General features: G+C 41.2%; 4 protein-coding genes across 4 annotated transcripts; 3 read left to right on the top strand and 1 right to left on the bottom strand.

Moving 5' to 3' along the window:
* The first annotated feature begins 658 nt into the window (after positions 1-658).
* On the top strand, positions 659-8,629 carry LOC135110254 (uncharacterized). Its single transcript, XM_064022384.1, has 11 exons — positions 659-1,193; positions 2,339-2,449; positions 2,591-2,734; positions 3,028-3,150; positions 3,543-3,666; positions 4,966-5,132; positions 5,430-5,551; positions 5,794-5,912; positions 6,052-6,147; positions 6,582-6,721; positions 6,811-8,629. Exons 1-11 carry the CDS (start codon positions 1,050-1,052, stop codon positions 6,988-6,990), a joined length of 1,470 nt encoding a protein of 489 aa, XP_063878454.1. The 5' UTR covers positions 659-1,049; the 3' UTR covers positions 6,991-8,629.
* Positions 8,621-10,660, bottom strand: LOC135110256 (protein transport protein Sec61 subunit beta-like). Its single transcript, XM_064022385.1, has 3 exons — positions 10,549-10,660; positions 9,217-9,413; positions 8,621-8,867 (listed from the first exon to the last, which is right to left on the bottom strand). The coding sequence occupies exons 1-3, from the start codon at positions 10,549-10,551 to the stop codon at positions 8,780-8,782; spliced, it is 288 nt and encodes a 95-aa protein (XP_063878455.1). The 5' UTR covers positions 10,552-10,660; the 3' UTR covers positions 8,621-8,779.
* Positions 10,661-11,036: 376 nt separating this feature from the next.
* Positions 11,037-17,498, top strand: LOC135110252 (histone-arginine methyltransferase METTL23-like). Its single transcript, XM_064022383.1, has 2 exons — positions 11,037-11,177; positions 15,579-17,498. The coding sequence occupies exons 1-2, from the start codon at positions 11,082-11,084 to the stop codon at positions 16,170-16,172; spliced, it is 690 nt and encodes a 229-aa protein (XP_063878453.1). The 5' UTR covers positions 11,037-11,081; the 3' UTR covers positions 16,173-17,498.
* LOC135110251 (acyl-CoA-binding domain-containing protein 6-like) lies at positions 16,155-17,498 on the top strand. The gene has a single exon (XM_064022382.1). The coding sequence runs from the start codon at positions 16,595-16,597 to the stop codon at positions 17,330-17,332; it is 738 nt and encodes a 245-aa protein (XP_063878452.1). The 5' UTR covers positions 16,155-16,594; the 3' UTR covers positions 17,333-17,498.
* Positions 17,499-17,583: the final 85 nt, after the last annotated feature.

The raw sequence follows: 17,583 nt of genomic DNA, 5'->3' as shown, positions 1-17,583 counted from the left end.
TTTTTTTTTACATTTTCTTCAATTAGATTTTTAGTTTAGTGTTGTTTTACATTTCAGTATTAAGTAGATATTAAGTGTGCCCAAAAAACTTGTGCTTCATAAGGGGCTGTTTGTCTTTCAATTAATTGTACCTTAAGCTTATATATGTACTACAGACAAACATAATAAAGTGTTTAAAGTGTTTAAAGTGTTTGAAAAACTTCGCTCTCTCTCTCTCTCTCTCTCTCTCTCTCTCTCTCTCTCATAAAAAGTAAATGAATAAAGAAAGCAAGTTATAGTCGCCCAACCTGACCCTCACCTACATATTAATATCTCAAATTTCCTATAAAAATCAGCATCACCATACATTCATGTGACACACACTTGCAGGCTGTGGTGTTTGAATACTTGAATGTATAATCTAAGGGAGATATAAGGAAGATACATAAATTCTACGTTCCTTGGATACGGCACGTTTTATTTACAGATCCCGTTAGAGTGGACGAAGGATGAGCCCGCGGCCGCCAGAGTTGAGAGAGAGAAATGTGTTGGGGTTTAAATATCCCAAAGTACCAGTGATGTCCAAACAGTAATGATGCAATAGTAAAAATTCAGCATTTTTCAGTATGTGGGGAAAGTTGATTAGGTTAAGAAGTGAATGGGAGTAAAACAGAAAGGATACTGGTATCTCATCGCTAGCAACTCAGTTCCAGCCTCCCTCAGTCTCCTCTTTCTTCTGTCCTCTCCACTTTGCAGTTCATGCTGCTCCTGACCTTAGCTCCAGATTGGCCTGCCTTGCCTCATCCCCCGTCCAACTTCATTCACTGCCTTCCTGCCCAGCGTCACTCACCACCCTCCCATTCCTACCTCTCCGAGAATTTCCTAACTTGCATCAGCCTCCTGCACCATCCCCGTGGTCCTGGCCTACTTGCAACTGCTTCCCTCCTTGTCTCTGCCTACACTCTCATTTCATTGCACCTAATCTCCATTCCCTCCCACACCTTCCCCTGACCCTGCATCAGTTTCATTTCCCCCGTTGCTTGTGGTGTACTGCCCGCGCTCCCGTCAGGATGGACGAGGCTTTTGTGGAACAATGTGTTCTGGACCTGTACAAGATTGAGGCCATAAAGTTTGGCTCCTTCACCCTCAAGAGTGGCATGCAGTCTCCTTTCTACTTCGATCTCCGTACTGTCGTCTCTCACCCCAAGATAATGGTAATGTCTCTCATCCACTTTTACAGTTATTCTTTAGGTTGGCATTAGATGCCGGTAATTAAAATCATTTCCTGTTTTGGTTCTAAACCAATATTCATTTAGCCATATTTTACATACTTTAGAAATTCTCTCTCTCTCTCTCTCTCTCTCTCTCTCTCTCTCTCTCTCTCTCTCTCTCTCTCTCTCTCTCTCTCTCTCTCTCTCTCTCTCTCTCTCTCTCTCTCTCTCTCTCTCTCTCTCTCTCTGTAAAATTTGACAGGATTTTCAGTTGTCACAACTGTGTATTTAAGGAAGACTCGTACACTCACCAGGTTGTTGGTTGTTATGTCCGGGATATCACATAAAATCACAAACTTATATGCATGTAAAAACAGCTTGGGGCAGATTTACTTTCTTAGTATACATACTTGTTAAAATTTAGATCTCCCTCATATTTGTGGTGGTCCACAGCTGCCGCTAGCCCAAGAATCCTCCTTCAAGAGAGAAATCTGGTCCAACACAGAGTTAGATGCTGCCCTGCAGTACACTGTGTAGCTTGTCACTGTAGCTTGTCGGCATTGATTGCAGGAATTCAAGTTCCTTCTTGAATTTTAATAGAGCAGCCAGTGACCGGTGTGCCTGATGTTGGAGAGTTTGGGTCCACCTTGTGAAAGACTGGAGGAGAGGAGAGTCTTGACTCTCCCTGGAGCTGCTGAAGGGCCCATCTCTTGCATTTTCCAGTGTGTGTGCTCGACAGGGCCTTCAGTAGCTGGGAAGTGGGATTTGGCACGTGCTTTTCTAATATCTTCCATACATTGCCTTGAAAATTTTATTGAAATACTTCATAATGAACATTTTCAGTGGTAAAATAAATTGATATTGCTTTGGAGGCATGTAATTCCTAAGAATTACCAAGAATTTTAAAAGAAAATCACTCATGTAAAAAGATTTTCTTTGAATAACATCCATGCAGAACAATTACCTGCCTGTATTATATTTTACTCCTTTGTATATGTAGACTATTAGATAAAAAAGAAATTTAGTTAATTAATTTGTAATGGAAATTTTCTTATTCAGATAAACATTTTTGTGAAAATTTTCCACCTTACACAAAATCATACCTAGTGCTGTATACAGTAATCTATGTTGCACTTCATCATTTGCAGGAGACTGTGGCAAAGTTGTTGTGGGCAGCGCGGCCCAGCAGCACCTATGACCTGGTGTGTGGTGTGGCCTACACTGGTCTGCCCATTGCTGCCATCATGTCCTTGAGGGAGGTGAGGAAAAATCATGGCTATCTGCATGCATAGTACTTGTTTGTACCAAACACTTAATTAAGTGCAATTTACAGTGTCAGTACTGATTCTTATAACTTTGTTGTATTACCTGTGTATCATTCTCTTCTTTGATGCCCTCAGGACATTCCAATGCTGATCCGCCGCAAGGAGACCAAGGGCTATGGCACCAAGAAGCTAGTGGAAGGCAGCTACACCAAGGGCCAGAGATGCCTCATGGTGGAGGATGTCATTGTATCTGGCAGCTCTGTGTATGAGACAGTAGAGGTGAGTTGGTCTCTTCCCTTGACATAATGTTGGTTATAGCCATAATCAGAAGTTGACTACCTAACATCCTGCACTCACAACCATTATGTTTGTGTTCTTCATCAATCTTAATTCTGTTAGTGTGTTGACAGTCTTACAAAACTCAAGAAATGATAGATTCTTAGCAGAGCAGGGAACATAAAATTGAGGGAAATTGCAACTTCTGACCATGACTATACCACATTTGACCTTTATAGTACTGAGAAACATCCTTTATACAAAACCAAAATTAATTAATAATGGTAATTTCTCAGACACTCCGTGAGCTGGGCCTTGAGGTGAAGGATGCAGTGGTCTTCCTGGACCGTCAGCAGGGTGGAGCAGCCAATCTAAATGCCACAGGCATCAATGTGGTATCTGTTCTTGGTATAATAAAGGTTAGTTGCACTCATGTGCCATCCACTCTGTCACTTCATGTGAGAAATGCCAGTACACAGCTTCTGCACTAATATTTCTCACTTGTTCACTGCAGAAGTACATGAATTACATTTTTCTTCATGAACTAGATACCTTATATTAGCAAATGCACAAATTTCTAGTTGTTGTTTTCCATGTAATCCATTATTGAGCTTGTGATATAACCTGAGGAATGTGTCTTTGTGTGTGATTAATATGGCATTGGTTGATTGATTGATTATTGTGAAGACCAGTAGAGCATTGACAGCATGGAACTGCTTAAAGATTGTACTGTTCACTCTCAGGATATTCAAGAATACCCACACCACCAAGGATAATGTGTCTTGTGCCCTCATGTGATCTTCTGCCACAGCTGATGTCCATCCTTTACAAGCATGGCTGTATCACCTCCGAGGTACTTGAGTCAGTGAAGGAGTTTGTTAGCACCCATAATGAAACTTCTATCAAAACCAAGGACAAGGCATCCTACAAGAATGGTGAGTCTGACATTCTCTTCCCTGGGAATTTACTACTGGCCTTAGTGTCACACACACACACAGACACACACATATACATACCAAGTTTTGAAATATTGTCATATTTATTTTTCTTGCATATGTGAAATGACATAGGAAAGGAGAAATAGCAGAGTAAGTTTTCTTCCTGCAGCTACCAACCCACATTAGGGGTTGTCACTGCAAATCATCTTTCTCTTACATACTTGATCTTATGTACTTTCCATGCATTGCATGCATGTCTTCCTTCACTGCATCCACAGACCTTCTCTTAGATCTTTCTTTTTCCTGCTATAGTGGAACCAGACTAAGTTGGTACTTGGGACATTAGCTGTTCCTGTCCCACATTCTTGTCACAATTACAGTTGACAGGCATAAACATCTCTCTCTCTTTCACTCATGCTGTCATCCTTTGCATTAATTATTATAAAATTATAAGTTGCTTTTTGAATGGCTTTCGACTTGATGACAGAACAACAACACTTTATATCTTCCGGTACACTTGGCAACGCGTATAGGCCATGCGGCACTGCTGTCCCAGTGTCCTTGACATATGAATCCCCAGACTGCGCCCTGCTGACCATGGTCAGGTCAGGTCAGGTCACTCCAGGATTAAGGTGGCAACAGCACAGAGAGGTACAGCTAACACCCCAAGTACCAAGTTAGTCTGGTTCCACTATAGGTACATCCACCTCCATCATCCTCTCCCTACATATCCCTTGCCCCACTTCTTGAAACACCCAAACTACCTGGTCTCACCTCTGTAGCTTTGTTCTGAAACTAACATACATCCATTATGCCTCTGATGTACTCTTATGTAACAATAAATTATTAAAGTCATTCTATGTAGTGGGGTGACATTTTTTTAATAGAGATAACCTTATTTCATCTTAGGAATAAAAGTACAAAAGACCGAGCTGATCACTCTGCTCCTTTTGCTGCCAATATTCTTCTAACTTGACTACAGTATGTTAACAGGCTAGACTTTTTACTTACATTTTTTATTGCAAAGATATTGCTGTATTTGTTGGTGAAAACTTACAGACAACTCAGTGGTATTTCTGCTTTCACAAAGAGGCAGCTCAGAGTAGGAGAGTCATTAGAGAAAATAATTTTAGTGTTGAAATATGAGTTATGAGTCTTTGAATATGAAATGTATGTAAATACTACATATATTTCATGTCCATACATGCACCCACATTGCTTTTAAGTGAATTGCATACCACAGTGCAATATGATAATATCAGAGGTGTTAAATGCTTCATGGTGCAAACATCACAGGTGTGCTGGTAAAGGACCGCAAGCACTGCACTTATGAATCTCGTGTCACCACCACGGACCACCCTCTAGCTTCCACTCTGTTTGAACTCATGTCAACTAAGAAAACCAACCTGTGTGTGGCAGCGGATGTCACCACCTCTCAGGAGCTGCTCGCTCTGGCTGACAAGGTGTGTCTCACTCCAGGACATCTTTGGTTCAGGGATGGAAGAGAGAGAGTTTGTGAGCTGAATTAACATAATAAGATTTTTTCAGTGGTTGCATTAATGTGCTTAATGTTCAGTATAAGCATTAGATAAAGACAAATCTTTTAGATTAACTTGATGTGATGCTGGATCAGATTAGCATATACTGATGATGAAGATCCATTATGTTTGGAAGCATTTTTCTGGTAGGGATTTTGCTCCAGAATATAATGATGATCTTTGTGATCAAATTCTTTAGTGTGAATCATTACACTATTGCAGGTGGGGGCTCACATATGCCTGCTCAAGACTCATGTTGACATCCTTCAAGACTTCAGTCAGGACACAATTGACAAGCTAAAGGCCCTGGCAGAGAAACACAACTTCCTCCTCTTTGAAGACCGGTGAGGCATCTACTTGTTAGGTTACCTGGAGTGGAGACCTTTCATTACTGACAATTTGTCCCATGGCACAGATACATATGTATATTGAAATTCTGTAGTGTTTATTGTCACTTGTTCAAAGCAACAGTCATATATTGTTGTTTTTTTCTTACAGATTTCATTATTTGCCTAGTCTTTTACTTACCTATTTAGTCATTTGCACCTTTACAGTTCTTAGAGCAACTGTACAAGTAACTTTTCAGGAAATTTGGTGACATTGGGAACACAGTTGCCCAGCAGTATGGGGGTGGCAGCCACAACATTGTGGAGTGGGCACACCTGGTCACTGCTCATGGCCTGCCAGGGGACGGGATCATCAAAGGTGGGCACACTCCACATGCCACACTAATGAGTCAAGAGCTGCTAACATTTGGAAAGACCTGGTGAAGTTTCAGATCAACTAATCTTACTTGTAATTCAGCAGTCTCATTCAAATATCATTGCTTTCCATGGTATCACAGGACTCATGTCAGCTGCTAATGGTCGCACCAGAGGCTGTGTCCTTGTTGCACAGATGAGTTCTGAAGGAACCCTCACCTCACAGGAGTATGTACAAGGTTTGTATTTCAGCATAATTTTCTGTAAAATAAATTGAGTAAATTTGGATATGAGTGTGGCTGCTGAAAAGGATATTAGAAATAAATGGCATTTCATTGTATCATAACTGATCAGTGACATTTATTATAATCAATAATTGAGTTGAGACATTTTGACAAGTTAGAGGTGGAAATGAAAAGAGACACGTGTTATGGGGTGAATTTATTCCTTACTAGCTTCACTTGTAGCTACCTCAGAGGAATTCCCTCAGGGAACCTACTAATAAAACTAATCAGGAATAAACTCACCTCATGACACCTGTGTCTCTTTTCACCTCCACCTCCATAATCAATAGTCATAATGTCTGTGATCCTCAGTTCTGCTCCTGGAAGAAGTTAAATTCATATTGATTTGTTTTGTGGGAGGAGCTTTTCTTTAATTCATTTCATTTCAGGATGCACCAAAATGGCAGAGAAGCACACCTACTTTGTTGTGGGCATGGTGTCCCAGAGCAATGTGAGCAGTGACCCACGCTTCATCCTGTTCACCCCGGGTGTGCAGCTCAAGAAGGCTGGTGACACCCTCGGTCAGCAGGTTGGTGTAAAGGAACCACTCAGCAAAACATATATCTGATCTTTACTCCTATAACCATGATCCTTTTACTTTCCTTTTTGTGCCGACAGTACGTGACACCCAAGGCAGCCGTGCTGGAGCGAGGTGCTGATGTAATAATTGTGGGCAGAGGTATCACCCAGGCGGAGGATCCTGCTGCTGCTGCTCTCATTTACAAGGAGGAGGGATATGCTGCCTACTTGGAACGCATTGAACAGAAGCTGGAAAACCCATCTGCAGTGGGCAGCTAAGTTGGTGTCATAACAAAGGCCTGATTTAGTTGCAATAATGGTACATGCAAATTTGGGATTGCACATTATTGTCAGCTTACTTTTTGGTGCAATTTGCTGAAGACTTTTATTAGTGTTAAATATTCATAGGATACATGTAAAGATTTCTCTTCTGTTATTGATTTCAAATATCTGTATGATGAGTATTGGCAACAGAACGCTGCATGCCTCACCTGTGGCCCAGTTTGGCACATGGCAGGATGGTGTTGGGTGCTGAAATTATGGTTGTGATTGTTTACATATAGGCTACTTAGTAATGTTTAATTTGACACGCATACAGCTTACATTCCTACAGCAAGCCATCCTGCAACACAGGATTTGTATATCCTAAAAATCCTTGTGTTTCAAAGTGTGCTTCCAGGTAAATCTATGCAGTACAATGAAGAGCAGGAATGCCAGCCTTCCACTCATGTAAGGACCACATAGACACCTGTTGGCTTTCCACTCCTGTAGGATCTTGCACACATTTAGGAAGGGCTTTAATTCCTGTCAAGCTGCAAGGTTACAAGTACACAGGATGTGTGTAGGTGTAAGGAGTCCTAACACAAAAACTAGTTCCTACAATTGTTCATGAATCATGTTTTTTTTAATGAGTATTTTTGTGATACATTATGAAAAGTTTTTACTAGTGTTACACAAGTCAGTCTTTTATCAGGTGCATCATTCTGATTATAGTGACAGTGAAACTCAGGTGTAGTTAACCTTGTTATTTAAAATTAAGAGAGAGAATGCCGTCCTGTACTTCCTCGCTGTTATAATTCTTAGTGATGCCTCCGTGTCATCTGTGACATTCCACATGGTTTCATCATTGGGGTGACCAGCACTCCATAGTTAAAGTCAGTACTGACAAAAATAACATCTCACACTTCAGGCTAAGATCTGACAAATTGTATGACCTACTGAAGTTTTTTTATACTGTGCAAAAGCAGCCAACATAATAAAGGCAAAATTTTCACTACATTTAACAGTTAAAAGTATTATTCACACAACTCTGGTGATCATGTACAGTATTATATTTAGTTAATAATCCATTACCAAACATGATGTATCCATTGTTAAAGAAATATATTATTGGTAATGTACACTGTTCATTTATGAGAAACTAATAACCTCTAAAGCACCATCTAGAACAGGATTTATCACACCTAAAATTACCAAGCTATTCAAGGCAGTGATTTTCATGTAGGTCACCATTTATGTCTTACGCCTGTCCACTCAATGCCCATTGTTTGGGCAAAATTGAGGAGCAGAGTGCATGTGTCCAGGTAACCAAAATCACCAGATAAGGCCACCTGCCTGGTAGGATGACTGCTTGCTGGGTAAACAGGCAGAGTACACCAGGCATTGTTCAATTGTGTAGGCTGGGCCGTAGTATGACAATATAGGCATTTATTGTTAAAATGTAGTAATGTACTTAATGACTGCACATTCCAGTGCCTCACCAGTACCACCGTGGTATGGACTAGTTTGTTTTTTTAAGAGTTGTCCTTGGATGTTTGACAATTTTATTATTGTTACCATTTCAAATATATACCGACCATACAGCTACCAGATAATTATATTACAACTAATGGTTTTAATAATAAATTGCTTCACGGTATTATTTTATTATATAAAACATCTCTTATCCTAACACTTTACATAACTGGTCTATGGAATGGTCAACAAAAAATATCCTTTCCATAAACGTAAGGTGGAGTCACGGGTGCGATGGTCCTTGGTGTGCCTGGCGGAGGTGGTGGTGGCTGTGTTAGGCCCGGGTGTACTTGCCCCAGATGTGCAGCATGAACACTGTGGCGATGAACACCAGGGAACCCACCAACACTGGCAGTGGACCCCTGAGGAAGAGATCATTTCACTTAATTCACCATCATACAACAAAATACTTCCCTGAAACACAATCCCTAAGTCCCTTGAACCAAACCTGGACTTACTGTACAACATCTGGGAGAAGCAAATCAAACAGGTGCAAAGAAGCAACTCAACCTTTGACTCACACCATTATTCAGAAGGGTATTTACTGAAGAATAAGAGGCTATAAAAAAGTGTCATGCTTCCATATGTACAACATGAAGCTAGGTAATGAGACAACCAACCCTACCAGTGAACTTAATATTCTGTATCTACAAGCAAACACCACTGGTCAATTAATACATCATGATGGCAGACAAGAGCCAAAATACATACACCTTGATGCCAGGAGAGTCGTCGGTGTAGAACCTCCACATGCCGCCCGTGGATGCCGTGCTGCGGCTGGCGGTGGTGGTGGTGGTCTTGCGCTGCCTGACGGTGGAGCCTCCTACACCACTACCACCGCGCGGGGCAGCTGAGCGTGCGGGTGACCGGGCACCAGACCCAACACTGGTCACACTTGGGGACGCAGGCTGGAAACACAAAACACTGTTGTACTTAGACATTCCATTGCATTAGAGGCAGAAAACCTGTCATCTTTACAGCAACGCAGAAGCTCAGGAACATGCTACTTTGTGTGAAAAATTATAACAAATCATCACTGTACAACAAATCTGTACAACGGTTGTGTACGAACATGTTGGTTTGTTTTAAAAATACAAAAAATATCATCATCATCATCATGGAAGCAAAGAAACATTAAATTGGGCTAAAAATAAAAATGTCATCTCAATTTAAGGCATAACGAAAACACTGAGATACTGGTCTGGAGGTGAGATAACCTGGCCATGACATATGCACCACTAGGAGCTGAACCCTGCCAGGACACTCCAGGCAACACACGCAGGCCTGGCACATCACACGAGCCTCAATGATTTCTGGTCGCCTGTGACTGTCCTGCACGAGGTGTGACTATGAAAACAACCTAAGCCTACTAATCTCGACGGTAACAATTTATTACTGGACAAAAATATATTCCTTGGACTCTACAATGAAAGGATCAGCAGTAACATTAATGAACTGAATTAATCTAAACCTAACCTAATTTAGTCCTCAGGTGAAAACGTCAATGTTACTTCAGTATTACCGCTAGAAGGATACAGGTTAAGAGGCAGACCAAAGACAATTCTGCCAAAGGGATAATGATGTCACAGCCCCAAACATATGGACACAGCGGGAGCAAAGTAAGGAAGGCTGGCCTGTCACGTGAACGCCAAATAAGGAAACGTAAACACTCACTTGTTACCTGACCAGATTAACTTGAAATAGATACATCAGCAATTATTAAAAGAGCAAAGGAAGAAAATAACATGACAAGAGAAATATTTAGACAAGGGAAAAATAGGTAATTAGAAAGTACAATAAATAACATACAGATAATTCAGCTAGTTCTTATTAAACCCAATCACACAGTAATCAGACCATAAACCAAATCTTCCCAATAAAAAAAAAAAATAAATAAATACGGGATACAACACAAGTTTCTTAGCACACGCCGGCCAACTAGTCACATCCCTCATCATTCAGCCGTATATTCACACACATATACATACAAACTGCATCCAGAATAATACATCAACCCTTCCAGTCTGGACCACAAGACCTTACCATGTTAGTGTGATGAGGGAGAAGCGGACAATGACAACCTCACTCTCACCGTGGCCACGACAGCTCTGCCTCCTTGGCCTCAACGTCACGCCAGCTGGACGACGAGGCGATGGTTCACTATAGGTATTAATCTTGCTCTCTTGCCACCATTAATCATATAATTGTAATAAACTATCTTCTATAAAAAAGTAGAACTTGAAATTTATGTAATGTAAGGCAAATATGATTGTGTATATATTTGTTCATGTTTGGCTAAGGTATATAAATTTTGCACTTGTCTGCCTTTAGAATGTATAAAATAGTTTTTCAATATATTTTATATGAATAATATCAACAATGCATTGGTATATTATGACATAAAAAGTTATATTGCGGAATCCGATCTGTTACATAAGTTATTTATATATAATAGTAAGAAAAATCTCAGTAACATCTAAATAAATGCAGAATACGCAAAAAAAGGATGCATTACATTTAGAGTGAAAGGCGTGTAAACAATTATACAAAGCCGCCCTGGGTCCCTGCCTCCCTCCATGGCCGAAGTCTCGCCGCATACACGCAAGTTCCTCTTCCGATCCTCCGGCAGCAGGAATCCGCCCGCCGAGTGTCTGGAGGTGCTCATCCCCGAGGTGAGGGTGCCGGGGCGTGTGTTGGCGTGGTGTGGGTAAAGTTAAGAGGGGAACATGTATCCTGAAGGTAGTGACACTGGGAGTTGTTTGGGCAGACCTGTGCCTCACCGTGGGGGCACCGAGGTGTCCACACCCTTGTTGTCTTTAGGGTGAAACATCTTGTGGCCTTGGCATCTTTCGTATAATTATGTGTAGACAAAAGCATCTTTCAGATATTACATAAAGAGGTTAAATTGTAGTTTAACACTATACATTCGATCTTGTTTCTCTCTTCCCCAATCCCCAACAAGCTTGGGGACCTTGTGGGAAAGCGGGGTTTTTGGGTGGGGAAAGTCAAAATGAGACATTTTTTACATTCCTAAAAAAAAAGAAGTAAGGATGAGAAACGGCATATTTTGAAAACGGAAAATTTCTAGGCTATCCAAACCAACCTAACATAACAACATAAGAAATAAGGAAAGCTGCAAGAAGCAACCAGGCTTACACGTGGCAGTCTCTGTATGAAATATACCTACCTATTTCCACCTATCATCCCTATCCATAAACCCATCTAAACTTCTCTTAAAGCTTCTTAATATCCTAGCACTAACAACATGATTACTGAGTCCTTTCCACTCATCTTCCACTCTATTTGAGAACAAATTTCTTCCTATCTCTTTCTTAAACCTAAATTTTTAAAGTTTGGACTCATTATTTCTTGTTTTATCCTGGTTGCTGATCCTAAGAATTTTGCTTATATCCCCCTTGTTATAACCCTTATACCACTTAAAGACTCACTCAGTCCCCTCTTAACCTATATCTCTCTAAAGAATGTAAATTTAACAGCTTCAATCTCGCCTCTTAAAGAATACTCCTCATCCCCTGTATCCTTTCAGTCATTCTCCTCTGTACTGATTCTAATAGACCTATATCTTTCCTGTAATGTGGGGACCAGAACTGCACAGTGTAGTCTAGATGAGGTCTGACCAGCATCAAATATAACTTTAACATTACTTCGGACATTCTACTTTTAACACCCCTAAAAATTAATCCTAATACCCTATTTGCCCTGTTTCTGGCTTCCATGCATTGCTTTCCTAGACGGAGTTCAGAGCTAACTATAACTCTTAAATCTTTCTTGTACCTACCAGAGTTTCATTGTTTATTAACATTACCTAACCTAATCTAAACTAGGCAGGGGCTTTGCCCTCCCTGGACTCCCTTTAAAGATTCTAACATAACCTAACCAAACTAATATTACCTAACCTAAACTAGCCTGGGGGCTTTGCCTCCCCCACCCTGGACCGGCCTTATGGATGCTGATCCCTGGGTTTCCCACTGTAGTGCAGGAAAAAGTCAAGCAGACACAAATCACAATCCATGCAGCTGTCTGCCTGCCATGATGAAGGTAGAACTGACATGGCAGCTTCCCTGCTGCCTTTTTTACCCTTGTGGAGTACTACACATGGACTAATTCCAAACTGCCCTGGCCATTTCAATTAGTGGCACTGCATGCAGTACAAATGTGTCGTGCATAAAGCCTTATTTGATTACATATTAATGTGACAATCTGTTTGCATCCAGTGAAACAAAAAAATCAGTCAATAATACAATAGTGAATAAAGTGCCTGCCATGGGACTAGTTTCTGTTGTGATGTAATGTGGTCACAGTACCTGCATACCAACATACTAAAACACACACACAGTACTGATTGAGCTAGCACAGGGTCAAGAGGAAGGATGAGACTGAGGAAATCAAGATAAATTTTGAAAATTCATTTGTTTGTTATTTGTGCCTCTTGGTGTAACCATTAGAAATGCTTGAAGTTATGTGATCTACAACTAAGTGTGATTGTAAGTGCTGTGACTGTACTGTATTAAACTGCACTAGAACCCATTAAGAATAATATTGAGATAGGTTAGGTTTAGATTTATTCAGTTCATTAACTCAATTACTGAAACTTATTGTGTAGATCATTATTTGAAAAAGTGTCATATTTTGCCAAGAAATTGTTACCATATATATAGGACTATAAGGTGACTGGTTATATAAGACGACCCCCAATTTCTGAGGGAAAAAATTTGGTTTTGAGCTATTATCGCTATATTAGATGATCCCCCTCCCCCCCACACCTTAAATGGTGTAGGGTGCTTTTGCTTACATGGTTGGCCGAAGGATAATAGATTGCACCATACACTGGTTTACTGCTGCCCCAACACTAGTGGCTCAAGATGTAAGAAGTTAAAGGAATTAAAAAACTACATATTGTACATATATTACTTTTACTAAACAATACTCTGAATTTTTAAAACATAAAGAAACTTTATAATAAACACCAGCACTGCCATGCCGAGACAACTAATACCTTGTTCCAACAATTGCTTCAAACATTTGAAACATACATATTTAATTAAAACCCTTCAAAATCATCTTCATCTGATACAGCAAGCATGTCAAATATATCTTGAGATACGTGTTCAAAGGCATCATCATACGGGTCAAATTCTGCATCCCCTGGGTTGTCGTCTGCAGTTTCATCACCAGTGTCGTCTGCTTCATGTATTCTTTTTCCACCCATAACTTTCTTGTAAGTGCATGTAAAGCCTTCACGCATTGCTTCTGGCACTCCTAGTTGTTTCGTGTCACAGTGAAAGGACTAATATTCTATGCTAGGCAGTTATTCAATAGCCACCATTGAAGTAAATCATTATCCATAACTCCTGAAAATTCTTCCCTATGTGCAGTTCTCACAGACCACTTCGTTTGAGTGCCCTTTGGTAGTTACAGTACACTTATCGTATATGCCTGCTGGCCGCCAGCCCACACATGATGTTGTCAGTAAACATTTTACACCCATAGAGTTAGGTTGGGTCCGCACACCTGTGTGTGTGTGTGTGTGTGTATTATGCATACATGTGTGGCTGTGGAATGAATTCCAAGGTACAGGGGCACTGAATATTCATCACGGAGTTATAGGTTTGTGTTTTATTCTCAGGGTGTAAGACGACCCTTAGATTTAGAAGCCTTAAATTTGGCAAAAAATCTCATCTTTTAGTCCAGTATATACGGTAGTTTTTGTCTCAAAATCAGGAAGCTAAGATTATCTCCACAGTCTTTCCAATAATATCCACTAGATAGAGAAGAGTATCCCTCAGCTTGGAGTTTAGGACACAACATTTTTTTTCATTCTTGACATCTTATGTCACAAACAGCTTTGGTGAAGCATTTTACTGTCTAAGCATCTTTTAGCTGGACTGTCTTTTGCTAAAGTGTCATATCTTTTGGTCAACACATCTGACAGGCTGAAATAAAGGCCTTCTAGCTTCCATGACTCGTCAGTGTTTGAGGACATTCTGGTGACAGTGTTCCATCTGGGATAAAGTCATGGTTCACACTCTATCTATTCTTATCAGGAGTGAGCCTCAGACTGTTCCCTGAAGCAGTAATGCCTTATAGCTGTAAAGTCTCAGAGTACATACCTCTTAGTGCAAAGACTTTCATAAGTTAAAAGATTTTCGATTTGAGAGGAACATCCTGCCTTTTGATCCTTGTTACTGAAGTGTGTCTTTTATTATTTACCTTGTATAAATTTTGGACATTGAGTACAGTGAAACTTCAGCTAACCAACACCCACAGGGATTTTGAAGTGCCAGATGAGCATACATCCTGGATGCTTGAGGCTTACTTTATAAATTATCCACTACACATATTTACATGCTGCATCCACTTAATCAACCTAATCAGTATCTTCCTTCTCTTTTGACAAAAAGGGAAGATGAGATAAAATGGAAGAAAAGTTCCACTGATAAATTCCAGTGCACACAAGGTGTCTATCAATTAATTTGCACTGTGGATACAATTGACCCCAGGGCAGCACCACCACATCCAGGAGTAAACACCTGGGCATCAGGCAGGCTTCTCCACTCATATGTCCTGATTTTTGCCAGAAATGAGACTGCTAGTTAGATGAGGTTTTACTGTAGTTATATCTGCACATTATCCCCCCCCCCCCATCTCTCTCTCTCTCTCTCTCTCTCTCTCTCTCTCTCTCTCTCTCTCTCTCTCTCTCTCTCTCTCTCTCTCTCTCTCTCTCTCTCTCTCTCTCTCTCTCTCTCTCTCTCTCTCTCTCTCTCTTACTTAGTCTTATATCTTCATGCACATAATAAACATTTTTAAATTCTTGATTTCTTATAATTATGCTTTTTTCCTTTTCATGTAGGCCTACTGATAATTTGAGAGTTGATTTAGTGAAGTGATTTATGTAACAATCTGTTTACTTTGAAACTAACCTTTTGTTAAATGATGAGTAACTCTGTAGCTATACAAGTCATCCTCTTCAAAGAAGTGGATAATCCTCTCAAATGAGAGATGGTTCCCCTAATTCACACGTACACTTGACAGCCCCATGTGTCCCATTGCAGGTGGTAAGCCCCAGCTATGGCATGTACACTTGGCCCAGTGCCCCAGTGTTGGCACAGTACGTGTGGCACCACCGCAGGGCCTTTGCCAACCGCACAGTCCTAGAGATTGGTGCTGGCACGGCGCTTCCAGGGATCGTGGCCGCAAAGTGTGGTGCCCAGGTGATCCTCTCGGACTCAGGACAGCTGCCCAAGTGCCTCAGGAATTGCCAGGTGTCTTGCCAGGCTAATGGCTTGGCTGGCTCTGTGGCAGTAATAGGCCTCACATGGGGCGTGTTCACACCTGAACTGCTGCACCTGGGGCCAGTTGATGTCATCCTGGGATCTGACTGCTTCTATGACCCCTCAGTGTTTGAGGACATTCTGGTGACTGTGTCCTATCTTCTGGAACACAATCCTGGTGCACACTTCATCTTTTCTTATCAGGAGCGAGCCTCAGACTGGTCCCTGGAGCACCTGCTGCACAAATGGAATTTGTCGTGCACACAGCTGCCTTTATTGACCTTTGATGCTGACACAACCAACATAGCTGAGTCAAACTTGCCTGGCTCTCACACCATTCATGTGTTTCAGATCACCAGGACCTCCACCACCTGAGAACTTTGGCAAGAGCAGTGGGCTGTCTTGTCAGTTGTGCCCAGCACAGAGGAGACGCTGCACACTTGAACCCATTCTCAGAAGCTAGATGGCATCTCGCAACATTTTCAAGGTGTTTGTTGGCAACCTGCCGTGGACAGTGGGACACAAGGAGCTCCGTCAGCACTTTGCACAGTTTGGTTATGTTGTGAGCTCAAATGTAATATTTGACCGGTCCACTGGGATGAGCAAGGGCTTTGGCTTTGTTCAGTTTGGCAATAAGAACGGCTATGATTCTGCTCTGAATAAATCTACACACCTGTTAGAGGGCCATATCTTGGATGTTAACCCAACCAAGTAGCTTAAGAAAGTGTCTTTACAGGTGACAACAGTAGTGTTCATGTTAGACTGTAGTCTCAGTGGTGGAATTCTTAAGATTCAACATGGATGAATTAGATTGTGGTCCCATTGAAGGAGAAGTGGAAGCCCTGTTCAATAAAGCTGCTTCATACTTACAAACACTTGCCTCTAGCTTGCCTCAAGACAAATTGCTGCACTTCTATGCAAGATACAAGCAAGCAACTGAAGGTCCTTGCAATATTCCCAAGCCTGGCTTCTTTGATTTTAAGGGTAAACAGAAGTGGGAAGCATGGAAGGATATGGGTGACATGAGCAAAAACAATGCCATGATGGAATATGTGAGTGCCATGAGAGAGACAGACCCTGAATGGGAACTGAAGGCAAGCAGTGAGAAAAGTGGAGCCTACTCCTCCAGTTGGGTGAGGGTCAGCACTCTTCAGCAGCAGCCAGATGATTTTACAAAGGATGAAGACAAGAGCCCCTTTGATTGGGTTAAAGAAAATAATGTGGAGAAAGTAAAAATATTGGAGCATGGGAAAATAATGGAGAAGGATGAGAATGGAATGACTCTCCTCCACTGGGCTGCAGACAGAGGGCACCAAGAGATAGCCAAGTATCTTCTCGAGCAGAAGTTGGACGTCAACGCCCGAGACAGTGAGGGACAGACAGCTCTCCACTACGCTGCATCATGTGGCCACCTGGAGGTCATCAGGGTCCTACTGGATCATGGAGGAGATCCGACCATCCAGGACTCTGATGGACTCCAGCCAGAAGAATGTGCTGAAGAGGCTGATGTCAAAATGTTCTTCAAAAACTTATAGGCCTGCCTATAACATTATTTTTTCCAGCAGCTTTTCTTACATTTGTCATTCAGTTGTGTTCTTGTCATCATCTGCTGGTAGTTGTATATTAAGAAGTTAGGCACACCACTAAATGCATACTTTCATTTCTGTACAAAGGATTTTTGTAATAAAAATTTAAGTAACAGCATTTTTCCACCATCCCATGTTATTTGTGGTTCAGGTTGATTATCAAAGTTTTACTTTAAAGCAACAATAAGCTCATTGTGCTG

The sequence above is a fragment of the Scylla paramamosain genome, chromosome 20 (assembly GCF_035594125.1).
Source record: "Scylla paramamosain isolate STU-SP2022 chromosome 20, ASM3559412v1, whole genome shotgun sequence".
NCBI classification, from domain to species: domain Eukaryota; kingdom Metazoa; phylum Arthropoda; class Malacostraca; order Decapoda; family Portunidae; genus Scylla; species Scylla paramamosain.
This window is presented reverse-complemented; position numbering and strand designations above follow the sequence as displayed.

Coding starts and splice junctions, on each gene's coding strand:
- LOC135110254 (XM_064022384.1), top strand. CDS start 1,050: ATGGACGAGGCTTTTGTGGAACAATGTGTTCTGGACCTGTACAAGATT. Junction 5,133..5,429: donor TGCTCGCTCTGGCTGACAAG/GTGTGTCTCACT, acceptor ACACTATTGCAG/GTGGGGGCTCACATATGCCT. Junction 5,552..5,793: donor TTCCTCCTCTTTGAAGACCG/GTGAGGCATCTA, acceptor GTAACTTTTCAG/GAAATTTGGTGACATTGGGA.
- LOC135110251 (XM_064022382.1), top strand. CDS start 16,595: ATGGATGAATTAGATTGTGGTCCCATTGAAGGAGAAGTGGAAGCCCTG.
- LOC135110256 (XM_064022385.1), bottom strand. Junction 8,868..9,216: donor GACTCTCCTGGCATCAAGGT/GTATGTATTTTG, acceptor TCTCTTCCTCAG/GGGTCCACTGCCAGTGTTGG.
- LOC135110252 (XM_064022383.1), top strand. CDS start 11,082: ATGGCCGAAGTCTCGCCGCATACACGCAAGTTCCTCTTCCGATCCTCC. Junction 11,178..15,578: donor TGGAGGTGCTCATCCCCGAG/GTGAGGGTGCCG, acceptor GTCCCATTGCAG/GTGGTAAGCCCCAGCTATGG.